Source organism: Anopheles stephensi, chromosome 2 (assembly GCF_013141755.1).
Source record: "Anopheles stephensi strain Indian chromosome 2, UCI_ANSTEP_V1.0, whole genome shotgun sequence".
Taxonomy (NCBI): Eukaryota; Metazoa; Arthropoda; class Insecta; order Diptera; family Culicidae; genus Anopheles; species Anopheles stephensi.
The window spans coordinates 11,168,116-11,195,460 of record NC_050202.1 but is presented as its reverse complement, the minus strand read 5'-3'; the positions used below and the strand labels follow the sequence as shown (position 1 = coordinate 11,195,460).

General features: G+C 45.1%; 1 protein-coding gene across 1 annotated transcript in view; it reads left to right on the top strand.

Moving 5' to 3' along the window:
- Nucleotides 1-27,345, top strand: part of LOC118503953 — a 66,205-nt gene that overhangs the window by 14,701 nt on the left and 24,159 nt on the right. The window contains exon 2 of the mRNA XM_036037838.1: nucleotides 15,058-16,051. Coding sequence (XP_035893731.1) covers nucleotides 15,884-16,051 — 168 coding nt within the window. The 5' untranslated portion in view covers nucleotides 15,058-15,883. The remainder of the gene's footprint in view (nucleotides 1-15,057; nucleotides 16,052-27,345) is intronic.

Here is a 27,345-nt window from a genome sequence, read left to right as displayed (position 1 = left end):
GGTTGTTGTGGGTGGGTGGTGGCTTGTTTTTTCGGCTTCCTCCACCGGGGTTGTTTTTTTTTCACCTTATGTCGATGTGGTGGAGTGAGATTAAGAACCAAAAAATCCATTTAACCGGATTGGGAACAAATCATAACGAAAAAGGAACAAAGAGCGGTTGTTATGAAATTATTGGACACAGTGTGATATGCAAATAGGGAATATGACACAGAGCCACCCACCACCTGGGGCACTCTACTTTGCTTTGTAGATGAATGGTGACACATTTTTCCTTTTAAACCTGTAACTGGATTGTCCCCCCATATCTGAAAAAGCGACATTGTGTCTTACGAGAGACCACAGCGTAGATGAGATTTGAACTTACGCCAATTGTATTCGTTGCGTCGTGCGTTATCGATGATACTATTTTATTAGCCGCAGTCATGTGCGTTCCAGCGTCAATATAAATCAGTCGGTAAAGGCAGATATGCCTATGATACGCTTAATATTGATCATTAATTTAAATAATAACCAATCATACACATAACACAAATTGATTCCGATGGAAGAAAAATTGTACATCGAAAACCGATAACTAACAGGTTTACTTTCCTGTAGGCGTTTTGTGACACTGCATTATAAATTGATTTACCATTCAGATGTGAAATATTAATCGTCATCGGTTCCAGCGTATCAATTTCCTAGACACTTGCGCCTTGCCGTTTTTTTTTCTCGCCACAATTTCTAACCTGTTTCTATGTTAGCCCCGTCGCAACAGGTTAGGTCACTTTGTTTACCGGTGCTTCACGTAACCACCCGAAGCTCACGGGCTCTTAGAAACGGGTGTATAAAAATAGCAAAAAAGCTTACTCCGGCCACCGCGCTCTAGAACAGCAGCAGGAAGAGGGAAGCCATGCTAGAGAAGTTTCTGTTGCAGGCTTTTAGATGCTGCTGCGGTCAACCGCATCATCCCACCAAGAAACCGATGCAACAGAGGAGGGGGGGTGAGTTTTGTTACCTTTGTGTCGCCGAAGAGATTGGCCGCGTGAACACGGTTTCCTTGCGCAAGCGCGTCGCGTAATGGAAGCTTCACCAGCACGCTCCTTACGCTTTCGGTACGCGTGGATCTCAAGTTTCCATGTGTTTTTTTTTTCTTCTCTCTCTCTCCAGCCGGCTAAAAATCCGAAATGGAGAAGAACTCCATTAACGGTCGCGCTTGTTCGTTTACGATGCGTTATGTGAGCTGTTTTCGTACGCTTGTTTCATTGCTGTTCAGCTTTTTGTGTACTGTGTTGTGTATGCTACTCTCTCTGGGCAAAGAAACTGCATCGCTTCAAAATGCCGCTCCTGACGCAAGCAGCAGAAGTAGCAGCTAAGGCCTACACCTACCAACACGCACCAAAGTTGGCCAAAATTTACTCAGATGTACAGTTTTCAATCCGGTTACGAACTGTCCGATTCTGCTTATTGCCTTTATGTTGGCGTGGCATATAATCTAGCCAGGGCCCACCATTCAAGGGTGAGCTTGCACCCACCGCCACCGACACTGCGGAGCTCAAAAAGCCCACGTTCTGGAGCTGCCAGTAACCAAGTCTAGACGGCCACGTTCCGCTTGAATGCGAATGTGTTTCTTGGAACTGCATAAAAGTCCAACCGATTCAGCGCGCGTCCCGGCCCGGCTTATGTTGGTCGGACAAAAAAAAAACCGCCCTGACTTGACATGGCTTGGCCTCCTGCTCTAACAGCCAAAGGCGCAGGTGTTATTACCGCGTGCTACGCAATCAAATCGCTCCCGAAGTAAACCGGCGCCGTAAATACATCTACACTTGGGCCAGTTTTTAATGGCTCATTAAGGTTGAGGGGGTGGATTTCTGCTTTACGAAATGTTGAAGAAAATTTGGTAGGAAAAGCTTATCCAAGCCGGGAGTTTGCTGGAGAGTGGAGATGAATTGTTCCCTCGCTATTAAAAACCGGGCATCTTCATATAAATCTGTCGCCTGCCGCTTCCCTCTCGCGTACTGGCGTTTGCGTAACTGAGCTTCTCGAGCGAACTTGTAGAAGCTATTAAATAATGTATAAGTGAATAAAGCGCACGGATGAATGGTTGGTTGGACCAACGCAGTTTAACAACAAGCCCGGTGGCTGTATGTTTGGTTGGCGAGAAGAACTTGTAAAGCGTAACATCGTACCAGCGGGTATGGAATGGAAGACCTGGCACACACGCCGGTGTACGAGCAAATACATTGCCGTATGGCGATCGTGCATCAGGTTAGCATAACTTTTCCATTTAGTGGGAAACTTTCTCCGCGATGAACAGTTTCACTTTCACAGCGCTGGCTAGAGGACACTTGTGTTTTGTGTTGTATTTTTTATTATATTTCTGTATTTTTGCTCTGTTACAGCCATTAGCTACCTAACTGTCAAAGTGTCGTTTGACAATCAGTAAGCCAGTGTTTTGTGGTTATGTTCTGATTATCAAATTTTCTATCCAGTCTTTATGTCCAATTTGTTTATGAATATCTCATAATGTTCAACCTGATTCATCCTATTCATTTGAATAATTAACTGTCAAACGGTTTCAACCGAACTCTCAAATATGACAGCTGTTAGTATATTACCAAGATCAAGGTCAAGGACTACAAATACTTGAGGGATACGGCTGTCACGATAACAAAACATGTTTTTAATAATAGTTTTCCGTATGTCCAATTTTTTATAAGCTTTATCAGCTCACATCTGTCAATATGCAGGTCAAAAGAAACGTTGTGTATCGCCATTATTTATAATTTGTAACGCTACGTAACGCTTTGAGACCTACATCTCATACAACTATAAGAACTGTCATAACTGTCAAATTCGCAATAACGTCATAATATTCAGTTCTCGCCATTTACAATTAGCCTGAACATTACTGTACTACATATTAATGGCTTTGTAAATAAAGCATTAATATGCTCCTTTTTCTTCTTCCTTTTCTCGTCCCGTAATCCAACAGCTTCGTCTACGAGGATACGTTACTTACGGGAGCAAGATTAGGGAGGAAAAAACCCATTAGTTGCGAATAATTGAATATTCTACCAACTACGAGTGTTTCACCCCGCCGATGCTGCCAACTGCGGCCTTAGGGTCGTTAGTCGGTGTGGTTTTTCGCCGTCGTTCGACGATCGTTCTTTTCTTACACCTTAATGTGCCACAGGGAAAGAAGGGAAGCCTACTCCACTGCCAGGCGGTTGTGATGGTGCGTGCATTAGTGAAGAAAGTTTGAAAGCATCGGGTATTGGCGGGAGGTTAGGGACGGGCAGCAGCAGCAGCAGCAGTGTGTACCATTTGAAGTTCAACTTCAGCTGGCAACATCAAAGGCGCACGGTGGAAATCGTTTAAGCATCGACAGACGCTAGTTTGAGGAAGTGCGCACAACGTTCTTCCTCTTGGCTGTGTGGCCACGAACCGGTGATGTGCCAGTGCCTCAAAACATATGACGTTAAGTGGGGTCGTGAGATGCTAGCGTGAGCGTTAGTTGGGTGAGACAGGAACTTGGAAGCATGAAAGAGAGAGAAAGAGAAAGAGAGGAGTCGAAAGCACTTCACAACACTTAAGGCGCGGATCTTTCCATCCATCCGTGGTTGCTAATTCCATCAATCTAGTTTTTCCAGTTTATACACTCACACACACGCAGACAGTTTTTTTCCCTAAGTTTTCCGTCCCTTCCGGTGACAGTTTGCCGGTGGCTGTGGCCGCTGGCTGGCTACGAGAAAAAGAAAACGAACTACTAATTGATAGCATCAGTCCTCAAGTTGCAATATCTTGGACAACCATTTTTTCTCCCGCCAGCCGGGAAAAAGCAGGTATCCATTTTCACCTGCCATTATATGGAACCATCAGGAACGAATGATTAAAAATTCGTAACACGGAAAAAGGAGGGGGGAAAAAGTAAATTGTGTGTCTTTTGCGGAACTAGTTGCGAAGGAAACGTACAAATAGAAACATCTCGCGCCCTCCCCTCCGCCCCGCCCCGTCCACGCTGAAAGCCGGCTGCGGTTGTACGCAGTACAGTGTGTCCGAGATAAGTGGTTGTGTAAATTGATAAACATTGGTGTTGATGGCGCTATTTATTAGGTCGTAGCAGTAGCATGGTGAGGAAAAATCGATCGAGAAAGGAAGAAAATGAAACTAAACACAGAAAAACAGAAGGATGGAAAAAAATGGACGCCATAGATTTCTTTCTTTGAGCGGTACCGGAAGCGGATGAAGAGAGCCGAATGGTAGAAAATAGAGGTCTACGAGCTACGAGCGGCTGTTGAAGACATCGTGTATTGACTTGACTTTGTTTTTGCTTTGTTTCCTGTTGTTTATTTATTCAGCTGTGCAGCTTTTTTATTTATCATTGGACCTACCGAAGCAGTTACTAGCATTAATTATTAATTTAGTAACTGTAGTTTTATAAATCCTCTATTTCATTATGGGATCAACCAGAAAATATTGATTTTCTTATATACTACAGCAATTTTAATTCATAAATTTGTGGCAATTTGTGGTAGCTACATAGCCACATTCTCAATTAAAGGTAGAAACCCCCGTCAAAAGTTGGGTATAAAATGGCTAATTGATTTTCCTGGGAATTTTATGCTCTGCGGTTTGGTTCTTCTCAGGATATCATGGCGGAGGACCCCTCAAAGATCCTGGTAGAATCGATCATTTGCATTTTATTTATAAACTTTCTTTTTAACAACCTTCATCAAAAACATCCTTTCCAGGAATGTAGGTTGACCCCCCTTTCTTTCTCTATCTTCTCTGTGATTCGCCACGCCAAGTTATTCGTTGCTTCATTCGCCCCTTGCTCATTATGGTGGTGCAATAATGATAAAGTTTGGCTCCCAGAACAACCCTTTTGCTGCTTTGTTTTTGTGTGTGCCGAAAAAAATCGATAAAGCCGGCACCAAAATTTCGGGCTTTGTTAGATTTTACTTTTACTTGCTCTTGATTTTCGTTCCCGAATATTTGCACCCGTTTTCGTCCACCACCAAAAGGTACTTGACCTGCTCTCGTCGATACGGCTACACATGGAGTCGATAGAAATTATTTATTCCGCTTGTGCAATCAGGCATCGATCGAAGTTGCTCCACCAGCTTGTCTTGCAGTTAATCGGCAAAAGTGTTCCACCCACCCGGGTAGAGGTCTCGCAGGTGGATGTCAAATGTTTGTTTGAGCTACACCGAGAACGCTGGAGCGTAACAGCTCATTTACTTCTAACGAATTTGCATAAACCGAACCTCAATTTCTTCTTCACGTCTTTAGGCTCAGCAGAACTTCGTCTCCTTTTGCTTATAGTGTCCAAGATTTGCTAGTCTTTTTGGAGATCTGTATAACCCACTAAGTATATACGGAAATGACCTTCCCGTGGGAGAGTCGGTCTGTGTGGGAAGTCTCTTAGACCTTGCCACGAATAGCCACAGACATAATTCCAGCCAAAAATTGGCACTTGAAGTTTTTGTGTTTTTCGTTGGTTTAATCCCAATTCGGCATCTTCAACATTGGAGCTCTTATTTGGGCTGGATACAATAGACTTAAGTCTACATAGGGGGCGACAGTAACAGGTCGTCCTAGAAACATGTACACCTCGCGAAGTTCCAAGAAACATTGGATGGCGAAAGGCGTGTCTCTTCTCCTTCTTCTCGATGGCGCAAGACGCGTGGGACTTTCCTCGAAAGCACCACCCCAAATATGGTCTGGGATATAAACTTGGTCATGGCTTTGGTGGCATGGGGAAGCGTTGTGTGGCGCCAGGGTAACACCGTACATCTACTTCTGCCATCGGTAGTGGAGATGGGTTTGGTGTTCTTGGAAAGCGAAAAAACGTGACCTCTCAACCCCCTGGAGCCTGGAGAGAGCGTTATTTCTTTTGTTGCGGATAATCTGGTACTATCTTGCAAGTGTGTGTGTGTGTGTGGGGATGAAGATAATGGGTTTCATTCGTCCGCAAGTCCGCAAGCACTTGATGGCGACCCACCCGGTGATATTGCCAAAAGTTGACCTTGCCCAGTGTCCACCAGTGTTCCACCGAACGCTCCAGAGATCCAGGGGATGCTATCAGAAACGTGCCTTCCTCTTTTATTCCGCTAACGGGGACCGACTTCCGTTCCATTTTCCTTCAACCCCATGAGTTGTGGAGTAGATGAAGTCGTGCAAAAACAAAAACACACACACACACACCAGAAAACGGGGGGAACAAAACCGAACGGATAAGCTTTCGCGAACTTCTTCTCGACCGCCTCACCTTGGTGTGGTTTACCTCTGCAGTGGTACGCACGTGGGTCAAGCGTATGGTTAAAAACAGCAAGTTTGAGAGTTATGTATTTTTCCTCCTCTTTGTTTGTTAACATGCACCAGTTCCATTTTTCATCGCACACCGAGAAAAGATGAATTGTTGGGTCGAGTGCAGTGACGTGTCGAGGCTTCGGTCGAGATATTTCACCCGTGCGGGGAGTTTTTTTTACGAAGGTGGTCACCTTTTGCAGATCTTTATGCTCCAGTTTTGTTGTATTCCGCTTCTTCTCTGCTGGAATGACTTCATACTGTACAATTTACAGATAATAAATGGTTATAGAGCACGTGAACAAGTGCTGTGCTGCCTCCGGTTGAGGATATTTTTAACGATGGAGATTGTTTAATGGGTTCCAATTGTCTGTAACCCAAATCTCGGGTGAACGCTGATAATGAATATGCCTAACGAAATAATCATCTTAATATCATAAAATGGTTTATGAGACGATATTGCCAAATATCACAGTAGTAGATACTATCTGACATAATATTCTGTTCTCTATCCACGTACCGTTAAAACTCTTGACTACCCAGCAAAGCTAGAACTTTGCCCAGTAAACTGAACCATCCAAGGGCAACGGAAAGCCACACTCCGCAATCGTACGGCATATGGTGTGCGGTTTCTCTCTCGCAAATTGCCCTCGTAATCGTCAACATGCCGCGCCCATTTATAGTCACCGGTAGCGCGCGGTCGAAAGAGTGCCTTGCGAATGGCTTAAATTTAGCGAAAAATAAAAACATAACTTCCATCTGCTGCTGCTACCACCAAGTTCGACGAGAGTCGACGATGGCGACGCTATTTTAGTTGTGCTCGAAAATTCAAAGCAAGAGAGCTAGGCATTCGCGCGTCGTTGTTGGAATTTTTCGCAAGTCGTCAGATTGCGCCAAAGGGCTTGGGAAGAAGAGGGGATGTGTGTGTGTGCGCGAGTGTGTCTGAGAGGTAAATTGTAGTGTTTTGCGGGGTTCGATGGTTCCATATGGAGGCAATTTTCCATGCATGTTGCGCGAAAAACAACTTCAGGCACAATTCATGGTTTGGCTGCTGCTCGGTTATGAGCCAAGCCAACTAACTGCTTAAACTCTCTCACACAGCTCAAACTCGTCTGTAACTGTTGTTAGAAACGGTTATAGATAGTTTATGAAACACGTGAGACACGTTAAAAATTGCTAGATGTTTTAGAAATCAAATCAGAGCGGGTTCTCCAATCCAAGTTCAGATTAGATCTCACGGCCTGCGGTGTGTCGGGCAGGTCACTTACCTTCTGCTCTGTTTATTATGATCTATCTGGGGTAGTTAAAACTGCTACTGTATCGGTTGACAATGTGTTCTTTGCAGCCATAAATGCCTTATGAGTATTATTTATTTTTATTTATTTAAAGTGTGACGGATAATGAGTATTAGTAGTAAGTAAATATACAAATGGGTTATTATTTGAGCTATCAATCAACAATGAGGTTTTAGTCAACTTTGACGAATAAAAGAAGCCTCTATTAAATGAGGTGATATGCACCAACCTATTGTTGTTCAAACTACACTTGTGAAAGTATCCGCTGTATGCCTGCCGATACTTTAAACGCTATCAACAACAGTCTTCTAAGTCACCTGAGCTCACCTATCTGTTGTGCCACCCAGAACGTGTGTTTATTTTCAATAGTGTTTTTATTCGACGGTTTCGTCGTCGTGACTTGGCTGCTACTGTTTAGTGGTGGGATTTTGTTGCCTAGAAAAGCGCTATGGAATGTCGCCGCACTATAGTGGGTCGTGCTCGACGTTCTAGGTAGCCCTCATGGCAGCTCATGGCCGCCGTTCTGCGGCGAAGGAGGTCACTATGACCCATAAATTCTTTAGTTTTCCACCCCACCACGACGATAGTGTAGGGTGGTATAAGGGAAAAATTTCACTAATTAAAATTTCCCTCCATCGAGCTGCGTCTAGAACGATTTTTTTTCTTTTATACGAGGCCAAACAGTAAAGGGTGATTTTATGTAGCGTACTGCCAAGTTAATTGTTGCCGGTTTCTTCCGGTTAAGAAAATGTTCGTGTGTCCTTGAGCAAATTAGCACACATCGAACCGGTTCGCATATCGTGCCAATTCTCTCCTGTGAAGCTTGTGTGTCGCAGTATCTAGTTTCACACTGTGGTATTATTGGAGTAAGCCTATGGAGCATGGCACAGAACGGAGTTATACATTTGTCTTGCTCGGGAAAGACATTCTCCCCGGTTTATGTTTGTTTTCTTCCGTCGCCATGAGGGCGTCTTCAAACGAATGCGCCATTCGGCAACGTCATTGCAGATAAAGTTGGAAGCTGGTAGATCGTAATCAACCCCAACGTTCCTTAACCCGTTCCCTAACGCTTGGTGATTCTAATTTCCAATTGAATAGCTCTTAGAATCTTGCTGGAGGCATAGATTTTTCCTCCCTGCGTTTGCTGTGTTTATTAAAACCGAAAAATCGTTTCTCCAAATGCCTTATGAGTACAGCCCTTATACTCTGCACCAATTAGAACAGAAGTTCGTGGGGGTTTACCCGGTCGCATAAACCTCCCTTTTTTGATCATCCGGAACTCCTCTCGGACGACAGGTCGTTGAATCGAGAAGTGGTAAAGGGGGGAAAAAAAAGTTCACTGAACTAATCACAAACTCCACCTGTGTGCCTCTCAGCCGAGAGCAGTGGATGGAGCATTTCGAGAGGAAGTTGTACAGACATCAATCCATCAAAACGCTTGTCATACGGCGGCGGCGTCCGGGATCGACGAACGTCTGTCAATTTCGCTTAGCCTGTATGATATGAGGCGAGCAACGGAAGGGAGTTAATTTCATGTTTAGAAACAAAAAAATAATTTTAAAAAGAGAAAGAGAACTGGAAAGAGAGAGAGAGAGGAAAACGAAAGGTTGCACTGCGACAGATTGCGAATTGCTGACTCATCCATCCCGTCCAACCCACAGCAAAGTCTCAGTCAGTCTCTGTGTGGACGACGAGTCTAACACGAACTTCAACTTCAAATCCAATTCCAGTCAAGCCTGTCCGTTTCTTCCTTTGCACACCCATCCTCATCTCCCATCGTACGTCTCCCATTTTCGCGAGCCAGTAAGACCTGCCACAGAGCACGAGTCACAAAAACACAGCCGTCGTGCAGTCTGGGTCACATCAAGCTGTTGTCACTCGGCTGATCACTACTCTTCCGACTGACATTGAAACGGAAAAAGAGAGATATTATAGTACTGTGTTTGTTGTATTTTTTGTTTTTGAGCTAAAGGATAGGCGTCGTCGCAGTGTGCAAGTGCGTCGTGTTTTCCTTTTTTTTTTGTCGTCCTCCTCACACACCACTGTTTTATGCTGTTTTTGTGTGTGCACATTGTGTCGCACTGGACAAAGCTTATTGATCGCGATGTTGTTGTGTACCGTGGTGCCACGTGCGCCACGTTTTGTGTGTGTTTTTTGTGCTTGGTTGGAAGTGTCTTACCCAGCGAAGGGCAGACAGGTCTTAATTAGGTCTATGTGGAACATGGGGCCGTCACTGGCTCCCAAACCTTCGCTCATGCTAAAATTATACCATATGAGTGTAACGTTCTACTGTGCTAGTGTTAGTTTTTGTGTCCCTTTCGGAGGTGACACCTCGTTTGATAATAGCACCTATCAGGAATTAAAATTTCAAGGGGTGTTCATTTGATTTCGTAAACGTATCACCATTTTTGACAATTATTAGAATTTATGTAATTTATGTAACTCGTCAATGATTTCCTTTTAAAAGAGACACATCTATCTTGTCAACTGCTTCGTTTGCATTAAACTGTGATTGGTTTGTCATATCAACTAATAAACTCATTTGTAACGATTTTCAGAGGATTTCAAATGGATATCAGCCCTATAGCGTATTATTCTGAGCTGCACTACTTATAGCATGAAAAAGCCGCTGGAATTACGATATCATCTGAGGACGTCGTCATAAATGTGATAGAATTTCAGAATCAACTGACACAGATGTCCTGTGGCATTTTCGGGATTTTATTTGAAGTTTCTGTATACTTGAAATTAGTAGACATTCAAGTCACCCATACTCTCAAACTGCAACTCTCTACTCTCGCCCTAACTGCACTTTCTACACTCGCCGTCCAGTGTGATTAAAGCTTTCATCATTTTCGATTGCTAACAACCACCCATTTCGCGGAGGTGATTTACACAGGTGTCCATTTCAATCATAAATCAATCACCAACCGTTTCTGATATGTGGGGCCCACTGCATGCTTCTGTGTGTGTTTTTTCATCTTCCCGTGCAGCATTGTTCCCATACAACTTTGTTTCATTTGCTGTGAGCACTGTTCACTTGCTCGAAATCGATTGGCTTTTTCTGGCGGGTGGTTCGAACCACCATCGCCCGTACCATGACTGGCTGCTACCGGGTCTGGTTTTTGGTGAATTATTAATTACTTCGAAAACTTTGACTCACCCCGTTCGTTCGTTCGGCTCTTACCGCCACCGAACCGTGAACCATAATCGAACGTATGTACCGGCAAGCTCTTGCCCCACAAAACATTAAGCTTGCTCGAAAAGCAAACAACCGAACCACCAACCACCACCCGTTCGTTTCCGTTTAGGCGAGCACAGGAAAATCGATCGACATTCGATCATCATGCACCGAGAGGCATTCCTCGTCGGCAGGCACGGACTTGCCTCGTTAGGTTGAGAGAGGTACGGGTAGTTCGTTTTATCTAATAGAAATTTCATGCTATTACCCGTGTACCTGGTAGGAGGACCTGCTTCAGGACCTGTTCCATGGATGAGCTTCTGTCACCTCATAGAGAGAAAGAGAGAGAGGGAGAGAGTAGTAGAGATATCAATATACGGAGCAGAAATGAGGATTGAGGAAGATTATCTAACGTTCCACCAGCAGCACATAGGCCCGGCCCTGCTGCTAATCCTTCCCCGGGAGCTCAATCCTTTACTTCCACCATCCATTGCATGCCCGGGACACGTTGTTGGGTGGCTTGGGCTTCGTCGCGCGTAATCCAATCAGTTTGCTTACCGACAGAAGCAGCCACATTTAATCTAGCTGCTGAAAAGCCCTTTCCGCCAGCAATGTGAAGTCTCCACTCTGTGTTTGAACGTGTGTGTGTGTGTGTGTGTGGGAAGGGTGTGTGTTCACTGAAATGAAACGGCCTCGATTCGATTCAACTCGGCTGCATTCATTCTCATCTGCCTTGATGCGAATGTTTTACCGTGCCCCAGCTCTAAGTAGCTAGAGAGTAGAGTAGCGTTACAAGGCGTTACGCTTGACACAACTTCCATCAGCTGGTTTTAAACGAAAATGGCAAAGGTACAGAGAAAACCGTACCCGTCGCACGTAAACCTGTGGAGTCGGAAGAAGAGCAGCAGCAGCCCCCCTTTGACACCGAAGGCGTGCGATGGTCACACTTGCCTGGGTGCCAACTGGTCACCTCTGTTTGGGGGGAGCCGCTTTTTTAACATTTCATGTGTATGTACCGTTCTTTACAAGCAAGCCGATTATCGGTAGCACAAACGTCATCGGCGTTGGTTTCGTGTTTCAAGGGTACTTCTTTCTGTTTTGCTATTGTTGCTGCTGCTTTCTTCATTTATTTTTGCGAAAGCTCAGCTCAGTTGGAGGAAGTATTGGCAGAATAAGACGCTGCTATCAGTGTGCCGGGCGCTTCCTGAGCGGAATGGAATTTAATCCAATCACATGCCTACAGGATTCCAGTAGGCAATCATACGTGTGTGTATTTGCTAGGAGGGAGTAATGTGATTGAAAAGACATCGTTGGAAAGAGGGATATACGTGTTAATATTTATGTTTCTATTTTAGAAAAATCACATTGTCAATTGAGCGTGTTTTATTTTTGTCAGTAGGATTCCGTGTAGTAGGAAATAATATTTTATACGTCAAATCTGTATCTGGAGTTCTCAGCTAAAGATTGTAAACGACAGTAGTAGAATTAACAGTGAGGACCCTTGCTAGCTATATCGTTAAGTCTATACGTTTCGATCGAATTCTCTGATGAGTTTCACATAGGAATCATCGGCCGATGTGCCCTGGGCCCATTGGCAAATGGCCTTGTCCACTGATTGCCATAAATATTTAATTACAATGATTTATAAAAATCAGTCGCTTAACCTACTTTTGGTTCGAATCGGCTGCATCACGCATCATAGTTTCAACCTTTGATTGGAAATCACTCGAGCACATGAATCTTTAATGTCAGAATCCATAACAACAAACACGCTCAAAAATATTATACCCATTTCCTTGAACTCTGCTCCTCATGGCTGGCCAATGCTCCGCAGTTTTCTGCTCGGGGTGCCTCTTGTGTTCTGCCGGCCATTTGTTTTTAATTTGCAGTAATTATTTACCGGTACCGGAATTACTGATCGAAAAAGCATATAACGCGTTTGTTTTTTGGCCGCCTTTGGTCCGGTGCTTCTGGGTTAGCCTTGGAAGTTGCGAGGATGCGGCTGTTAAAGACGACACGCGAAACCGGAGCGAATGTGTGTCCCTAGGTCGAACGGTCGAAGAAGATACACGCTTGAGTAATCAAGGCTCTCGGAAGCGTAAATTTTTCCTGCAAACATCGACGCTCCGTTTCGCTTCCATTGGTCCGGTGCTGTTGTGTGGTGTCAGGTACGACCGGCTGTGTGTAGAGCTCCACATGGGTGTGTTGTATTTTTAGGACCGAAAATAGAACCTTAATTTCGTGTTTTATCCTACGCCTAGCCGAGGTTCGTTTGCGTCTGTGTGTGGAACGGAGAAATTCTTGGAATGCACACTCAAGCAAAGTCTGTGGGCTTTTCTAAGACGCTAAACCCCTTACGGTTAATGCGGCTCTACCAACAGAACTTCTGAGGATACGGAAGGAATGTTTTTAACCCCCTCCCTAACCGAGACGAGCGTAGTAACATACACACAAAATCCGCCTAAACAGTGCCACCGTCTGCGGGTGTTCCCATGGCAGCAACACAACGCCTTTGATGTGGCCAGATAGCTCTGTGCTGTCAGAAAGATGTGACGCCCTGATCGAACTATCCTAATATTGATCTGCTGGCCTCGGTGTCCGTGTGGCGCTGAGAACTCCCCGAACCGAACAGGCTTTTCACGTCAATTAGCGTCAAAATGTCGACCACAGAGCACACCACCGTGGTGGTGGTGTGGTTGTCGAGTTGACAGCAGTGAAAGTCCGTGCGTAGAAGTTGACGTAGCTTCTTCGTCTGCCCCTGCTGCTGTCAAGACACATATCACTGGCGTTAATTAATGTGACGTTGAGAGGAGCGATGGAGGAGTACATCTAGATCTAGGGATGTGTGAAGATATTCCGGCGGTGAAGGGTGCTAATCAAGTTTCGGTTCGATAATCAAACGGTGTACAAAACCCGGTGCTGGTTCAGCTGACATTTCATCAGATGGTTCGGATCGATCTGTGGCACCTTTCATGTGTGTGTTGTGTGGATATTATGTCTAGTACGATCAGATACTGTAGATAATAAGAAGATCATATTTACTTGTCAATTGTTGTATCTGATGTTAAGAATCTTGGTGTAGAACTTTCCGCACATCAGATATCTTAAAGATTTATCAATTTTTGTTTGTGAACTGAGGGTATTTATGGAGACCTTCAACTTGTTGCTTAGTATCGCTATGAATGCTGAAGCTTTTAGACGTTATCGAATACGTCTGGGACATACACCATACCCAATACTTGTTATCTTCATGCCATAAATGATTCATGCCGTACGGTATTTAGTCTTAAAACCACAAAAACCCTTACGTCACATAAATCTGCTACTCTCGGCATAAATTAACCAGCTTTACCTTCTGCCCTATAGACATTTTATTCTATTCTATATCTTCCTCACCATTGACCTTATCGAATACTAATTGCGTTTCCTTTTCCGCTTTCATTTCCACAGAATCGTACCAGTCGAACATCAGCCGTTGTCTATCACCGCTCGTGCGTCACCATCAACGTTGGGAAAGTCCTTATTAATTGCAAGGGAGGCAATTGTGCGCTTGCGGTCAGCACGAACAGGACGACACACCGTCTATCGCACACACACACCATTTCGCAAGCGCCTGACGCTCGTAATGTAAACGAAGGCGAGCCCATTGAAGGTTACGGACTCAGCAGAACCCGATCCAGAGGGACTGACTACAAAGCAAATGTGACGACAGCCGGCATTAGTTCCCAACTGGGGAAGGGAAACTCTGGCTTGAGAGTAGGATAACGGACGCTCGGCTGAAGCGGCGGTTCTCGATGGGCCAGAAAAAGGATATGCTGGGAGAGAGGTCCCATTATCATGTTCTTCAGCCTTGCCGGCGATTGCATGTCGTGCGGGGTTCTGTTCAATAATCGATTAGAATCATCTCCCCCTGCTGCTGCTTCTTTTCCTTGGGAGCGACATCATCGTTGGTTGAAGTTCGTTATCCAGACAAGGATGAGCTTTTGCTGCCTTCCCGACAACAAACACCCAATAAATCTCTTTCCTCGGCGATCCTTGCGTGCGAATCTCGCGTGACGTTTTGCAGGTGTTGTTAGGGCGCTTTTCCGGTTGCCGGAGAAGAAAGTTTAGTTTATATTGGGCTGTATGGACATGAGGACATTGAATATGTGGAAACACGGAAGTGACGGAATAGTAGAATGTGCTATTAACCTCTTGTCTACTATTTCGTTTCATCTTCTAAGTTACTCAAAATTAAAAAGAAAAGCTTATATTAATATTTTTACGAATCGTATCCTTCTTGCCTTACAGATGGTGTGAACAACAGTACACCCCGTACCGTATGTGTTGTGAGTGTGTGACCTTCTGAAGCTTGCCAGGCAAAGCCGGTTCGAACCGTTTTGTTGGGGCGACATCCAGAAGCCGCGAACTCGCAGCTACGCGCTCACACGTGTAGAAGCGTTTGCGCGCCTGCCCGCGTGTGTGTATGTGTGCGTAGTAATAATGGAAAAATATTTGGTGCAGTCGAGGAAGCAGAAAACCGGCACCACCATCACCGCTACCATCCCTGCAACATCCAGCACCAGCCAAAGGCAACAGCATTACTGAGGGCCCCCACCCCGATTTCCACAGGTCGCGGGGATTCTTGGCAAAGCATTTTCCGGAACCGTGTCCGGATGGTCGATTGTTTTGGCAAGTGGCAATTCCAGTAACAAGTGTGTGTGTGTGTGTACATGTGTAGCTCCATGTGTGTCTCCATCAAAGTTGGCCACAGTGGTGTCTCCGTTCGGGATGTACCTGTGCAACGGGATGAGCATTTAAGGAAGTGCATCTAAGAAATCTCAGAACCACCCCTAACCGGAAGCAAGTGTCTGGAGTGTTTCTTTCGTTCGGTTGCGATTGATTGTGATGTGATGTGGTGTTCTGGGGGTTAGTAGCAAGTGTCCGCAAGAGAAGCAATCAAAAGAAACCCGGAAGCGGCAGAACGAGTGCAGTGTCCAGAAAAGTAGCTGTGCGTGTGTATGCATTGGTTCCTTACCGGAAGGATACAACAACATCGCCAGAGTAGTAAAGCTCGTGGAATAGCATTAAAAAAAGGGAGTAGGAACAGCAGCAAGAAACGGAAATTATTACTACAATGTCGGCCACGATGCGAACCACACTGCAGACGGTGCCGGAGTCGCTGCCGGCCGATCACATCACCAACAGTGGCGCCCCGGTGCAGTGTGCCGCCCAGATGGAACCGAAATCGCACTCGCACAGCAACTCGGCCGGCAACAAATCGATCCGCTCGTCCACCAGCCGGGTAAGTGTTCACCAGCACCATTTTGTATCTTCAAGACATCATAAAAGCTTAACGGGGGTTTCGCCATCTTCATGTGATGTGCCTGTATGCTGTGGAAATGCTGTCACCGGCAAAACCGTACTGTATACGTCTTCTAAATGTGCTTTTTGGGAGCTGTTGTTTCTGGAGAATAGTCACGTCTTTTGGGTGGTTTCTTGTGGGCGATATTCATTCGTGTTCCAAATGGCCGATGTCGATGTTATTGTACAAAAATGTCTACTGTCAAAACTGTCAATTGTTGTCCAAGGGTTCTGGTGTTGGTTATCGGCCTTTCTTTCGGAAAGGATTTATTATGCAAGAGTTAAGCTTGTGATTGAAAATCGGCTATCAGTTAAGAATGAGGTCAAATCAAATTGAATTAAGATTATCGTGTCTCAGTCAATCTAATGGCAGCCAGTCACGTTATTGAAAATGGAGAAACGGTTGCACCAGTAATGAAGTTTCAGTTCTCAATCTCACCAGGTTGTCTTCAGTGCACCAAGGCAAATTCCTCGAATAAACTTCCGCAGAGTTTCTGTGGATTGAATTATTTATCAAAAAAAAGGAAAAGCTAGGATGAATCCTAGTTCGTGGGGAGGTAGCTGCTAGCTCGAATGTTGTATGTTCAATCAACAAACTTTCAACGACAATCAATCGTGGAATGGGACTCCAGGATTTTTTTTTCCTTCCTCAACTAACTTGTGCGCCTACGAATGAGCCCCCAGTTGCTTAAATTGTTGCTTACGTCATTTTGAAGAAACATTCGCGCGGAGTACGCTAAAAAGGATTGGCCAAAGCGGGAATGCTATATCCACAGCACACACACGTGGTACAGTCACGAAGAGCTGAGTGAAGTTTTGCCGGAAGCAAATTCACTTGTCCAAAGCCTTGCTGTGAGTGCATTTCTGTCATTCCAACCATTCCCAGCGCGGTGATGTCGTTTATCGTATCAGCCGGAAACGTATGTCCGGAGGCGTCTTACTTTCCTTCGCCGCGAGGCTCTTCTGCTACGACATCGCGTACTGAGTGGAGATGATAAAATCAATAATGCATGGGAGAGGTACCTGTCTGTGTGTGTGCTTCGGCCGGTTTCGATGCTGAGCATTTTAGATACCGAATGAAGCAAAGCGTAAAAGAAAGCATACAGACTGGCATGTGCCGCTTACGTTTCTATCCTAGAAGAGTTCTTCAGAAGGCTTCAGCTTCCAGGAAAATCTTGTTCAAGAATATTTTAAAAGTTTGAGCTCTCTCTTACTTTAAAGACTTATGGAATGCAGCTTAGGTTTTATACGAATTTAAGGTTATAAAATCTAAAACAATGAACTTCAAATAAACTCTGAGGACAAACTCGCGAATTCGAAGGACCAATAGTTGACCACAGAAACGTTACGCTGAGCATTCTGATTAGCCGAAACAAATGGCGCCATACGCCGTTCCTAACGTATTCCTCCCTTGTGATACATCTCTCGCGCGACGGGATGCTACAGGACATCTTCATCGCACGGCAAACCGCATTCTTGTTTATGGGGTCCCTGTAGTCTGCAAAGAAAAAAACCCCCCGATATCCTTTTCTTGGCGGAATTATCGCCCATAGCGCTAACGCTCAACGACGAGACACAGCACGTGTGTGACCTTCTTCGGCGGTGCTGCATATTTCATCTGCACGAGTAACAAACGAGTTACATTCCGAAGCCAGACACTATGGGCGCGGTGTGGAGCACTCGGTTCGCTTTACAGAGCTCGTTGGAGAACATCCTTCACTAACGTACGACCGGGTGCGTGGTGATTTCATAAATTTATTTACTACACTCTCGTTCTCTCTCTCTCTCTCGCCTATCGGCTTTCGTGTGTCGTGCAATCCTCTTTGGGCGTTGAAGGCACGCGGCAGCGAACGACGATGCAACATATTTACTATTCTTGTTAGAAATTAATTCCCATTTGTGTCCATGATAGGGTGCGGTTTCAGAGATGGCAAAGTTTCCGTTTTTTTTGCCTGGTGCCGTAAATTTCACTCCAACTCACTTTCTCTCTCTCTCTCTCGGTTGCTCTCATCCACTAGAGTTGCTGGCGTGCTAGAGTCCTGCCGCCCAGGATCGCAGTTCCATGGTGCTGCACTCCCATTGCTTTTACGCCCACTTAAGTGCTCTCGGGGTGTGCGCTCATTAAATATGCATCTTAAATGAGTTGCGCTGTCGCGTGAAGATGATGTTAATGATGATGACGGTGATGAAAATGTAGCAGCAATCCTTCCGGTCGACTCCGTATTTTGTTTTTTTTTTTTTTGTGTCCCGGTATTGTCAGATTTACAACCGTTTCGAGATTGTGTAACTTCAAGGGCGCACAACCACGGTAGATGGCCGCTAGGAATGGATGGAAGAGGATTCAAACCCTCGAGACGACAAAACCGAGTAAAATGGAAAGCGAGAAGTATCACTTGGTCGTGCAAATTCTTCTCCCTTTAACGACATTCGAGGCGGGGAATATGTAAAGCTTCCATACTATTCCGTCATCGGAGTAACCTTGCCGAGCAGAGGATGGGTTTGAAATGATAGAAGGGACCTCTCCTGGCATAGCATCACCGACAGACTGACTGACGTCGGGCTAGAGATATGGCACAAGTGCACGCATATGAGTTGTTCCTTGAAGTGGTGCGCTGCTAGTAATCGAGCTTTCCCATCCTTATCCTTATGATGGGTGTGGCTGTCAGGAGGTTTTGAAAAATGGTGAAGACTATCGGCGTCCGCTCTGACATACCGGACGTAGTACATCCATTTTACTTGCAAATTACAACCGGTAGAGACAATAAATCGACAAATGTGGGGGCGATAGTGGAAAATTGCATAAGTCTCTTCTAGCTACCAACCTTAGGTGATATAAGCAGTAGAAATGTCCTTCCTGTACCTCACAGATGAGACTAAAAAATATTATTTTTGCCCGAAAAGCAAAACTGGCTACCATGATGATGCCTTACAAAAGAAAAACAACCGATGAAAAACCAACCTCCCTCACACTGCTGGGAAGCTAACCTTTTCTTCGGAACTCCCGGGGGCCAGCGGGATGAGTTGCAAATATTTTTTCAAGTACCGGTGCTTACTTGAACTTTTAACCTCCAAAAAACGGAAACCCTCTTACGTTGTCATTGTTGTCGGTGTGGTTTGGTAAGTGAGTGGTAAAATGAAAAGGGAGTAGGAAAAGTATTCAACAAAAAAGGGTGTTCCTTCCCACAAAACATCCCTTCATTGTCTGTCTCCCTCCTCTTGTCGTCTGTTGGGTCTGCGTGGGATGAAGCTTTTTTGGATGAAGTAATTTACCCGCAAGCAGGGTAAAGGTAACAGCTTCACAAAAGTGATAGGAAAGGGTTTCGAAGCGTGAAGAAGCATTTCGTGGAAAATCGAAAGCACACAAATATTGCTACGGAAAATCATTCTTTCCGCTCCTTGTCTTTCCCTGCTCCACAGCCGGACGGAAGTTGGGCGAATACTTTCGCATTTTGATAAAACTTGCGAGAAATTCATAATGTCGTACCAAAAAGTGGTGGTGAATGCTGGCGGTTTCTGGAGCTAATTGGAGATTTTGCGTTGAAAGGGTTGTTCAGAGTGTATTTACTCTTGCAGTGAATGAATGTTCGATGTCTAAAAAAATAGAAAATTTGAGCTACATTATGTAGAGTTCTGAAAGGAACATTAATAATGGTATGATTTTATTATTTGCAAATAATTTTGAGCAGTTTTTATCTTTATCTGATTGCAAATCGCGATGTTTCCTAGATATATTCAAATTAAATATTTAACTAAACCTTTAGCGGCTATAATCCTTCCACGGTAGAACCTGGTATCGAATCCAGTACGGACGGTCTCCTTGTACGTAGAGGAGTCAAGGAGTAAAGGATCCCAGAAATGTCAGACCAAGATCTCTTAGTACTGTAGTGGCAACGAAGAATAATTCAAATTTTATGGGTGATTGGAGATGTGTTGAAATAATTAGCTCGAAGTATATAAGCTCTAAGGGATCTTGACCCAAAGTATCAACTACTTACAATGAATATTCCATTTCTGGTATAAATCTCAGCTATTCAGAACGATTCAGACTATTCAGAAGTTCTTGTGAATTCTCTAAACGTATAAAATTAAAACAGGATCTAGATATACTGAATGTGAGAAGAGTATCTTCTTTCACCTGGAAAACCCTTCCTTAGCTCGAACAGCTCAGTGTCTTCGGGCGTACACGCCCGGAAGTATGCAATATATTATTTTAATCACGTTTATTTTGGAATTTCCTGGAAGGACCCAACTTTGCATACTACCAGGCGTTTCAAGTGAAAGGATTTTCCAGTAACAAGCATTTAACCGTACCGCAGAATTGGGCAGAACAGTTACATCGTCATCTTGCCACGTCTTTGACACGTACACCGGCCGCGCAGAAAACCCCGACCCGAAAAAGTGTCTACGCTTTGCATTTGCGTTTTTCCCGGTCGGCCTCATGATGATGATGGTGATGATGCAGCGTGCGCTCTCACCTTGAAAAACGATTGAACACAACTCCCCAAACATCATCAACACGCGTGATGGCTAGGGGAAGATGTTCCCGGTAATGTCTTCCCCCACTACAACTCACGTTCCGAAATATTTCTTTCCTTGCCATTCCTCCTCAAACCGACCAGGTTCTTGTACACATGCGAATGTATGTGTTTTTGTTCACAGTAAGTATATTCGCTCGCTTCATTTGGCATGTTGTGTATGCTACTACTGCTATACACCCTGCCTGGCGCACAGTACAGTGAAGCCTAGGTTGTTGGATTTTTGCGGAGGGCTATTTATAAAACTTTGTGTTTCCCTGTCGCTTTATTCTGCTTGCAACCCTCTCGGGGTTCTTCCGCGAGACATTTTTAACATCGTGATCCATCCTGCTGCTCTTCTTGCCTCTTGGCGTCGTTGTATGGGGAGCTGTTTTTTCTTTCTTTTTTGACAGACGCGAGGAACCTGTCATTGAATTTCGCCTACCTTTTCGCTCTCGATCGCGCCGTTTGCGGAGAATTTTTCGGTTCGGTATTTTTATGTGTTTTAAACGCCCTGCGGGACAGGCAAACATGCCAGGCATCTTCAACCGAAGCACTCGCGCTCACTCAATTGGGAAGGGGGCCGGTAATGGCTAATGTATTGGAATGGGTAATGCACGCGCTTCCTTCCAGTCGAAAGGAACATTGGAAGCATTCAAATAATAGGTTATTAGAGCCGACATCGAACATCTCGGGAGAGGTTGCTCGTGATTATTCAGCACCTTTTCCCGATGAACGCACATTATCCGCCGGCGATCATCGATTCGGCCGGAAAGAATGTTGTGCGCATAGACTTTGGAAGAAGGAAGCACATGCACTTTTTACTTCCTACGCGCCCCGAGTGTGCTTCGCTGCTGTCTGGATGTCTGGTACGAAGAGGGTAGTTGTAATAATTGGCTGGTAATTTTCTACGCTCCTTTGGGCCGTCGTTTCTTCCCGGTTGTCGGTGTGGAGGAAGGAGAGCAGCATACATTAATCAGCAATCAGCAATAATAGTCGAGAGATCCCTCTACGCTGTCGGGGAAAGAAGATGTAAAGAGGTCTCTTCCCACATACCAGATTGGATTCGATTTCGATTTTACGCAAAATACGAATTCGCTCCATGGTTGAGTTACAGCAAAAAACGGGTTACGCAACTCTACAGACTGACTGGTGCAGCAGCATTGGAGAATACATTTTTTGTCAAGTTGCATGTCTACTTGCAAAACTCTCGACACCCTCCTCCGTTTGTGTGCATCACGTGCGTGTGTGTGTAATCGAGCGCTCGATGTGCAGCACTGTGTGCACTCCACTGTATCATGCTCCAATTATTATCGAACTCTGTTGCTGCCGCCATGTTCACCGCTTTTTTTTTTTGGTCTGAATTCTGTTTTATATGGCTGGATTAAACGAACCACGAAAATATAAAATGGCAAAGCAACAACGACCAAATGCACGATGCAATTTTGCTGACAATGGAGCAAAAATTGGTCCTAGCATGTCGTTTGTGGCTAGTTTTTGCGATTAAATTATCCTCAACCGTGGTTTTGTTATGCTTCTGAGCGTTTGTCTGATTTGTAAACGACCGTTACACAATTACAGCGGGCCGCGCATCGTTCTCGCATGAAGTTTAATGTGTGTTTTACGAAGATTGGTAAAGCGGGGTATCACTTATGTATCGTAATGAAACGATTGTGTGTACACAGTGTGCGATGTCTTTGATGCATTTGTTATGTAAAATTAGTATAGAAGCGAAACGTCAAAATGGTGTAATGGGAATATTTTGTGTAGCTTCAGATCTAAAGAGGTCCTCGAGTGGTCTGTAGGCGTGAAGCATGTTTTTGAGGTTAACAATTTAAGCTGTCAAATAAAACGTTTTGACAGACGTTTTATAAGATTTTTCTGTAAGGAAATGTTCACAATTTATTTCTGGCTTTCTGTGACTTAATTTTACCCGTAGTAAAGTAGTCAGAGCCTTACGTACGAGGAGACGGTCTAGACGGGATTTGAACCCTCTTCTTGCCGTGTGAAGACCGGCGCCGCTGTCGCAACTCCTACCGGACAGCTCCAAAATATGGAGAAGTACTTTTTATTAAACAAATTGTTGGTTTCATACGTCAAATTTTAATTTAAAACATGTTACTAGTAGCTGTCAAACACGACTGTCAAAACATTACCAACACCAACAGAATAGGCGTTAGGGCATGAAACACATCATCCACCTATTCTGCGGTACATGACTTAATTAATCTTATGAGAAACACATAACCAAACTGGCTCAAGATCAACGACCAGACCAGAGACTGAGAGAGAGAGAAAGGCATAACGCGCGAGAAGTAAATCCATTTTTGGAATCCACCGATTTCGTGTGGGTGGGTGGGACGGCTTCCGAGGACATTTTTATCCAAAAACCAACCCATTCGCGTTCGGCGGCTTGTATGTGTGCGTGAGGAGTGCGTGCGCTTGTAAATCTCTACTCAGATGGGGAATCGAATCGATTGGTCGAAGCTGAGACAACACCGTAACCGCCCGGCTGTGATGAGTCATTTACGCCAAGAAACAGATTTGAAAGGGAATGAGAAACAGAGAAAGAGAGAGAGAGAGAGAGAGAGTAGGAAACTAGCATCTTGAGGTTTAGGGCCAAAGGAGAAAAAAAAACGATGAAGAAACGGACCGGTATACACGCTGCGAGGTCAGGTTCGCTTTCCTCAATTTGCAGATGCTTTATAGGAGTATATATTGGGTATGAAAAATCTGGATAAAATTGATGTAAAATATGATGCTTTTCAGCCGTAAATGACTTCAGGGAATCACGTGGCGCCGTTTAGTGTACTTGCGAATTGATGTGCGATCGCGTAGATGAGGTAGACGGTCCGAGAAAGAGCGAGAGAGAAAGAGTCTTTATTTTTCCCGTTACAAGCGAACCGAGTGGAAATCTCGCCGCTTGAGTATGACTCACACAGCGCCGCACTCTTACTTAAGACGCACGCCGCGTCTGATGCGTTAGTTGGGAAAGGGTTAATCCACACACACACCTTCCTATCAAAACCGCGAACGTAAGGTCTTGCACAAACACAACACACACAGCCAAAAGTCCAACGGCCCAACGGTCCACGCGACTTTCAAACCGGTGCCGCAATCAAGCTTACCGCGGCGAACAGGTGTGCGTGCGCTCGCTGAAAGCTTCCACCTGTGTCAAAAGCTCTCCCCGGCCCAGCGTGATGCGTGTAGTGCGGATAGCCGTCATTTAGGCGCTTACTCCAGCTGCTCTGTTGCTTTGCGCGTGCCGCAAGTGGAATTTTACTTTTGAAGGGCATGTTTACCCCTTATTGATGGTGGGTATAGTTGCCGTTAGCAAATAACTATCCTCCAGGGGAGGGAGTTGACAACACAGCTCCATTCTGGAATGCAGTATCAGTGTTAGTATTTTTCCTTCCGCTTGTCGCACCAGCATTGACACAACATCGAGGGCTCTCTTTAGGCACTCCTCTGCACCGCCTGGTTTGGTCAATAAGGCTAACCCAGCGGATGCCCGTCATGGAAATGTACCGCCGTTTGGTGTGGACCATAGCCGTACGTCGTTGACCTTTTTTGGGAAGCGGCCCCGGGGGCGGAAGTAGTAGTAGCTGTTCGGGTGAAGGCTGGTGCAAATCCAAACAAACTGATAAGCGCATAATTTATTTCAACGATGCAACAGTGTCACCGAATGCTGATGCTCTCGTTTCCGGGATGCTCTTCCGCTATTTCGCACCGAAGTATTCTCAGGTTTCGACGGCAGACGATTGCACAGGCAGACCCGAGTCGTAATCGGTCGAATTACCTACTTTGTATCTTGATATATCGAGTGGTTTTTATAGCTCCAATGTGCCGGAGCTTACTGTTAACCCTCCTCGAACCTCCGTCCGTCCCCAGTGTTGACAGTGCGCCGCCCGGGTATACGAGGAAAAACTGATAAGCGAAGCGAGGTGGCTTCTCCGTCGCGCGGACTTTATTGCGGCTGTTGAAGTGCAAATCAAAACACGCAAATTAAAATGGCAAACATTTACGTGGCGAGGTCGACTGACGAGAGTTGTTCTCTTCCCCCTACCCAACGAGAGCAGCAACAACAAAACCCACCCCATCACCATCTCATCGTTGGATAGCGAACCAGCAGCCAGGTTATTGACGCCAACTCGCCAACAATTATGAGCTTTATTTAGCGTCCATCTTTAATTGAACGCTCCATATTAGCGACCGCGAGATGATAGCTTCGGTGAAACGATAGGAAGGTGTAGATCATTCACGATCTTCAAACCTCACATTCGGAGAAGCAGCGCAAGGCACTTGAAGACTCAAAACGCTCTCTTGAGAAAGTAAAAACAGAATTAAAGTCAAGGGTAAGCCAGCCAGCACGGTGTAATGATGACTTTGACAGGAAGATACTGACATGACCTTGCATAAGTCCAATTTGATGGCATCTATTTCTGGGCAGTAGTCCACCATGTTTTTTTGTACCTTCTCGCCGTTGAAGCTGTTGAGGTTAATAAATTGGATCAACTACAACGCGCCATCTTGCCGCACTCGCTAGCGCTTCACGCGCTAAGGGCTGGTTTAAAGTGGTCAGTACACACGCGCGCGCGCGCGCTTGACTATGAGTTACCCAGTATTTCCTGCTCCGCCAGGGATGGGATGATGACGGTGCTCGTTCACGTGTTGCTGTCCATACCCATAACTCCCCCAGGTATATGGGTTGGGGAGTGTGCGCCATTATGAAGTCAATGAGAAGCTGCCAACCGGAATTGGACATCCGAGATGTTTGCTGTGTCAGCTGGTCAGCAGAATCGGGGGTTCAAGTGCTGGAGCACTTGCCGGTGGAGACTTACTGTAAATGGAGACACACGGCAAAGAACGGGAAGGAGAAAAAAATGCTTTAGATCTTTTATTCCCGAGATGCTGGACCAGAAGCTGGACAGTAGTGAGACTGGCCAGCTCCTGAGCCGCTAGGCGTGCGGGCACGTTGCGCTAACTGTCGGCAATAAATTACTTAAGATAGCGCGAAGAGTAGCGTGCCACACTATCGGTAGCAGCAGGCTGTTGTGCCCCCCACGTCCCGATGGCTAAACTCGGTTTCAGGGTTTTTTTGTGTGTCGTATGGTGGGTGTTAATATCTACAAGTCGTGTGTATCTGTGACATTTTTTTTCTAGTCATCCCGAAAGCAGCTTACCCCAAGAACACGTGATAGTATGGGCAGAAGAGCGTGTATCTGTGGAACTGTTGTTGTGAGCACTCCTGTTTGCATTTCGCGGACCGTGTATCTCGTGGTCCTGTTGATTTTGGTCCCGCTATAAATAGTGCCCATATTAATCTTGGACTCGCGCGCACATACACTCCCCTTTTTTACCTTCTTCTGTGCTGTGCTGTGCTGCTATCTGCTGTTTTTTTTGGAGCTGATCTCCGGACAGTCCGGGCTGCTAGAGTTGGAGGTGTTAATTTGGATTACGCGCGGATGATATCGTGTGGGCTGAGATATGGCTTTTAGTTCCACAGCAACACTGTAAGATATCCGGAGTTCCAGAGAACTCTGAGAACCCCAAAACAAAAAGTGTTCAATCGAATGACAGTCGATTCCATCGCGCCCTCAAACAAATTGAATTACTGCTAAACTTCAACGGAAGATGGATCATCAACGGGCCTGTTAATGTTATTCCATGTTCGAATAGGGCTCTCGGATATCGATATCAGTAGCAAGAAGTGTGCTTCTCAGCTCTTCTCCTGCGGTCGGTTGTGGCAGTGGCAAACATCTCAGAATTCAATTTATTTAGCATTTGTTTCACCTTCCAAGATCGAATTGCTGATTGAATGTTTGCTGGGATAATTCTGAGCGAGCGAAACGGACCTGTTTATTTTGCTATTTTTGGTTATATAGCCGGCGGGACACATTTCTCGAGAGTGAGATGTTGAAGCACGTGCCTCCGGCATGCCACGTAGCCCACAATGTCCTTGGCAATGTTTGTGCGCTATCAAACCACACACACTTCCTGATTGTTGCATTTATCTTGAAGCTTTCTGCTAGGGAAGATTTGACTACGCACAATACTGAACGAAATATGTTCTGACGCTTTTGCCGAGGTGTTAATTAGGTTCCGAATGACGCTCGGGGGTTGAGATAAATGGGATGTAACAAGAAAAAAAAGTACACTCTCATGCCATAAAAAGATAACATAATTATTCATTAAAATCATGTACACTACTATCGCGCACAAGATATGGGGTTTGGTTCGCCGAGAAAAAAAAGGGCCGTTGTGTAACCCAAAATTCCAAATATCTTTTGCGTTGGTTGTTGTTTGTAATCCGTGCGACCAGCAGTTGCTAGCTTAGAATTCTCCAGCCCTCGAGGGGACAACCCAACGGGGTTGTACCGTAGCACACATACAGAAATATATAAAGGGACAGCAAAAAAGCATACGAGCATAACGAGCATGCTTCGACAGGGACTACCGAAAAACAAAAAAGATAGGGAAATATGCTCATTTTTGAGGAGACCCGGGACACAAATGCCCAGAAACACGTGAAATGAATAAAATATAGCTTCATCAACCGTCAACACGGGGCAACGTGGCGTGTTGTGCTTTTGTTTTTGTGCGGAAGAGCGTACGGGAGCGAGGGTAGCTTATTATCGAATGTGGCCATACCCATGGAACAACGGAGATATAGGTACAGGTAGAACTACTCCTGTAGTAGGTTAACGTTTTGCACAGGAAA